General features: G+C 35.5%; 1 protein-coding gene across 1 annotated transcript; it reads right to left on the reverse strand.

Annotated features, from left to right (window-relative positions):
* Positions 1–1,519: 1,519 nt before the first annotated feature.
* Positions 1,520–4,437, reverse strand: LOC149234296 (LEAF RUST 10 DISEASE-RESISTANCE LOCUS RECEPTOR-LIKE PROTEIN KINASE-like 2.1). The gene is made up of 4 exons (XM_089461147.1): positions 3,681–4,437; positions 3,391–3,414; positions 3,271–3,294; positions 1,520–2,775 (listed from the first exon to the last, which is right to left on the reverse strand). Exons 1-4 carry the CDS (start codon positions 4,399–4,401, stop codon positions 1,652–1,654), a joined length of 1,893 nt encoding a protein of 630 aa, XP_089317273.1. The 5' UTR covers positions 4,402–4,437; the 3' UTR covers positions 1,520–1,651.
* Between the last annotated feature and the right edge of the window lie 815 nt (positions 4,438–5,252).

The raw sequence follows: 5,252 nt of genomic DNA on the forward strand, positions 1-5,252 counted from the left end.
ATCCGTCAAATTTTGTACCCTAAAAGAAGTTTTCACCTCAAAATATTTGATCCCTATCTACTCTTGCTAGATCCATCAGATAGATCTATATTGGTATATATAAGCTCTTCAATACAACTTAATTAATTAGTGACTGATGTGAAAATCAAGTATTATGTACCAAGACATTTTAGTTTAAAATCCCCTGACTTTACATGTAGGCCATGTGTTAGAGTGGTGTGATTCATCTAGAGGATTATAATGGTAGAGGTTAGAATAAATCCTATGAGAGATTACTTGAAAATCAAGTATTATGTACCAAGACATTTTAGTTTCAAATCTATTGACTTTACATGCCAAGTGTTACAGTGCTGTGATTCACCTAGAAGATTATGAGAGATTATGTATGGTAGAGTGACATGGTTCACTTAGAGAATTATAGTGGTAGTTATTGGAATTGACTCTACAAAAGATTAAACATGTTAGGGTGGCATGATGCACTTAAAAAGTTATGGTAGTAATAGCCAAAATCAACTCTATAAGAGTTTTTTTTTTTTTTTTTTAATTTAATAAAAATATAGTTAATAAACCATTTAAATAAATATTTTTTTATTTAAAATTTTATAAATATTCAATTTATTTTGTATAAATATATTGGAAAAACCACCTAAAATATTATGTTATATAAAAATTAATAAATAATATAATAGAATTAAAAAATAAAAGTATTTATTCTTTTCAACTATATATTTAATTAATGTTTCTATGGTTTAACTTTATTTGTATTGGTTTTCATAGTTATATTCAAACCAATTTTAAGATTATTTTAAATAATATTTTTTTACTGCCTTTCACCTTATCATATATTATTTTAACCTTTTGAAAATACAACAAGCTGTTATATATTTTTTTTAAACCTTTTGGAAATAAAAACTTGTGTAGTGAAGGAAAACCACTCTGAGTACCATAATTTTTTTTTTACTCTAACCTTGTAACTATATCATTTGAAAAATAGATAATATGAATTTTGAATTGTGTTCTATATTAAATTATCTATAAAGTGTAACAATAGTACCAAATTCACTTTTATTAATTCCTTTACTATATTTGTAAATCATTTTTTTAATAATTAGTAAAAAAAATAAATTTAAAATTTTAGTTTTTTTTTTAAATGTTTTAAAAAACAATTATCAAACCAAATCAATCAAAAAAATAACAATTATTATAATAAAAAATAAAATAAAATAAATATTCGCTTATTTAAAAAAATAAATAATCCCATATTTAATTTCATTTATTTAATTTTAAAACTGATAACATAAAATGTATAATAATATTAACAATGTAAACCACATTAAATATTTTAATATAAAAAAAAAAACATGTAGTGTAGTAAGAAAAACAATATAGAAATGGCCTCGAAAAAGAACCTACTTATCACATAACATATATCTGCGGAATATAGTTTTTATATTTCTTTTGAAAATCTCTCGATTTATAAGTCTCTCCCATGTATAGTACCATTAATTATTTTGAAAAGCAATTCATGTTTTATACATCTCTCTTTCTAATATAATGTCATTACATCATTAAAAAACAAATGCGAATCTTCTATAATGTTTTCTAAATTCTCTTTTTTACATATATAAAGAAATCAGTTCCAAACACGAAATCACCGTGGAAGGGTAATTTCAATTGAAGAGGAATTCCCCGTGGAAGACAGTAGACGACGTTCAGGCGTGGCCGAGGAATTGAAGGGTAACGGAGGATTGGGGACGTCCTCTACATTACCTTCTAACATTTGGAGAACCCTCGTCATACAAGGACGATCTCTGGACTGGTATTGAATGCACCACAATCCAATTTTTGTGAGTCTCCTCGCCGTCTCCTCATCTGCAGCCTCTATTTCTCCTCCTCTCAGTCTCATCCCCAACTCGCCACTCTCAATCAGCGTGAAAGCCCACTCAGGGAAGTATAACTGACTGGACCGGCTTACCTGTACATCAATATTCTTTCTGCCCCCGACAATCTCAAGCAACAGCATTCCAAAGCTATAGACATCTGATTTATCTGTAATAGGATCCATACCTCTCGACCACACCTCTGGGGCAACATATCCCGGCGTCCCTCTTGCTGTCGTCATGGAAATATGGTCGTCTCCCTTCCCACAAAGTTTTGCGAGACCAAAATCAGCAACTTTAGGGGTTAAGTCGGCGTCCACCAATATATTGTGAGGTTTGATGTCGAAGTGTATGATGCGATTCTGGCAATCTTGGTGTAAATATGCAATTCCACGAGCCACACCCAAAGCAATTGAATACCTTTGCTCCCAGCTTAAGATTTGCCCATTCTCGTTTCCGGCAAATGTAAACTTGTCGAGAGATCCATTAAGCATGTATTCATATACCAGTGCGCTTGTGGGGTTTTCGAAGCAATACCCCAACAGACGAACCAAATTGAAGTGATGGACCCGTCCAATTGTGGCGACTTCATTCATGAATTGAGTTTCGCTGTGCCTATGCCTATCAAGAAGCTTGACAGCCACTAAAATGCCGTTCCCAACCTTTCCTTTATACACCACGCCATAACCTCCTTCGCCCAACTTTTCCGCAAAGTTGTTTGTCATCTTCTTAAGTTGAAAGAGTGAATATCTGGCTGGCATTTCATAAGCATAATCCTTTAGGAATTTCTCCACCTTTGAAGTAGAGCTACCAGGAGGATCTCTTCTCTGCTGGGCATAAAACGTTAAGAATATCACTAATATTGCGGTCAGCGCAACTCCTCCAGAAATGCAACCTGCAGTGGAACGACAGATCGATTAGAATATGATCTTTCTAGTGGAAATGAGAAACAAGTTCACAGTGATTTTCTATTCAAGAAACCATAGTCATCTATTACAACGGCCGACTTGATCTTTCGACCTGCAACGCAGCAGTGACAACTATTATGAGTTAAAAGCAACGATCCATAGTTTCTACAAAGACAATGAATAATCTACATCTACATCGGAAACACATCTACAATATCTTTGTGTTCAAGAGTGCAGAATGGAGAAGTTATTGCATTTAATTGTCTCTGTAAGAACCCCATTTCTTGGGTGCCAATGACTTGAAAACTTAACTGAAGCAGCATTCAGCAGCAGTTACAAGTAGTTTTGCGAAATTTAAAAAATAGAGCATACTCTCCCTGGCTTATCAACGTGACCTTCGTCCAACCCCTTAAAAGAATACGAAACCAGTTCACGGTATGCTTAAATCGGAAAAACAGAAAAGGAAGAAATCATGAATTTACCTATTATAATAGCTGTTCGGGGACCTGTAAAGCAGCCATAACACAACTATCGTAAGTAACAGGAAGGATTTACATATACATATAACGGAGAGACAGTATAGGAAGAAATCATGAATTTACCTGTTATAATAGCTGTTCGGCGACCTGTAACGCGGCCATAACACAACTATCGTGAGTAACAGGAACGATTCACATATATGTGGACACCTATTCACCCTAAAGTTATAGCGGACAAACAGAACAAAAAAATCTCATGAATTTACCTATCGTAATAGCTGTTTGGCGACCTCTAACGCGGCCATAACACCTATAACAACCCTATTTCTTGGTTGCCTATGAATAAATTCGTAACATCTTAACTGAAGCAGCAGTTCCAAGTAGTTTTGTGAAAATTTAAAAATAGGGCATACCGTGGCTGTGGCAGTTTTCTGTACGGGGTCCATCCTTGCAATAACACACGAACGGTGCAGGTGAATCCGAAGTGTTGTAACGGTAGCCACATATCCCCTGACTTGCTTCACATGATTTACAACTTTCATCTCTCTTTGTATCATTGTAAAGCAGTCGCATTGATCCCACATCAAGTGTTACTTGTGCCGTACTAGAACATCCCGGAATCAAATTCCCATTGTCGAAGAAACCGTAGTAGACACTAGCATTACATTTCCCGTTAAGAATTCTCGAGTTCAATTGAGGCTCATTATTACAATTGTACACGTAGAGGGTCCTGTTCTCTCTAGCGAATATCACGGCTCTGTCCGTACGTCGTTGATGCGGTATCAGCATGTCAGTGGGATGATCTATGAATCTGCACTTCTCGCCCTTCACAATAGAGCAGAAGCCATGCAGAGAGCACTCTAGTACTGTGTAAATCTGGCCCTGGATTGTGATTACGGGAGTTAGGTTCTCCACACAGTCGATCTGAAAGTTAGGGTGACCGCATCCACGGTTTCCCACACCTAAAGGATACCATGTATTTGTAACCCCGCATCTACTAGTATTTTGGCAATACTGGTATTGCAGGTCCAAGCATAAGTAGCAGGAGAATAGAGAGGCACAGCAGGCAGTAAGGATGACGACGAACAGGGTTCGATCCAGAGAAGGATGAAGGCGACGAGCATATAATTCCATTGGAAGAAGATGCGATGATAGGCATAGAATCAGTTTTGGGAAGCGTAGGTAATGGTAACTCAAGAAGTGTGTTAAATAGAACGACATAGACTTAATGTGTCCCTATCATGGAAATAATAGAGCATCAATTAAATTAGTTTTTAACATAAACCTCCCCTTCCCGTCAAGAGGATCCCAAATTTTCGTTCGCTCGTCAGCCTTCCATAAATTAATCTTCAAGAGGATCCCAAATTTTCGTTCGCTCGTCAGCCTTCCATAAATTAATCTTCAAGAGGTAAGTTTGAAAGAAGAAATGGACAGAAATGCCGTGAAAAGCAGTATTGGGATTTTCTATTATAAAATATTCTGTGATATCCACGAGACGGTATATATTTGAAGATTTTCCAACAGACACTCTAATTAATGCAGGATAATGCATTGGCTCATTTTTTTGGGTGAGTGGGCCAGGATACTTTATGCGTGGTTTTGATATTGTTTATTTTTTTGGCGGGGGAGGGGGCAACATCAACTAGTTTTTAAGTTAGTCGAAATTCTTAAAAAAAATATTTTTTTTGGGTACAATGTTCTCTGAAAGAAAAAAAAAACTGACTTCCCAACCAAATTTGACGCCAAATTTACCAAACAAGCACAAAAAAGAACAATTAAAATCCAAATATATTAGGCTTTATTTCTTCCACCCAAATCCTGATAAGGCGTTGCAGAGGAATTATCACTAAAAAGCTCTCCAATACGAAGTATTCGCGTATATATGTATTTGTAGCGTAGAAATAAGTAACAAAATCCAGACGTAAGAAGCACGTTCCCCCGAGTCAATACCAAAATGTTAAAAAATGACCTGCTCTTTCAACTTT

The sequence above is a fragment of the Pinus tabuliformis genome, chromosome 8 (genome assembly GCF_031772625.1).
Source record: "Pinus tabuliformis cultivar Carrire ecotype Pingquan chromosome 8, CPIR1, whole genome shotgun sequence".
Classification (NCBI taxonomy): domain Eukaryota; kingdom Viridiplantae; phylum Streptophyta; class Pinopsida; order Pinales; family Pinaceae; genus Pinus; species Pinus tabuliformis.

Coding starts and splice junctions, on each gene's coding strand:
- LOC149234296 (XM_089461147.1), bottom strand. CDS start 4,401: ATGGAATTATATGCTCGTCGCCTTCATCCTTCTCTGGATCGAACCCTG. Junction 3,415..3,680: donor AGAAAACTGCCACAGCCACG/GTATGCCCTATT, acceptor GCCGCGTTACAG/GTCGCCGAACAGCTATTATA. Junction 2,776..3,270: donor CCGAACAGCTATTATAATAG/GTAAATTCATGA, acceptor GTTCCACTGCAG/GTTGCATTTCTGGAGGAGTT.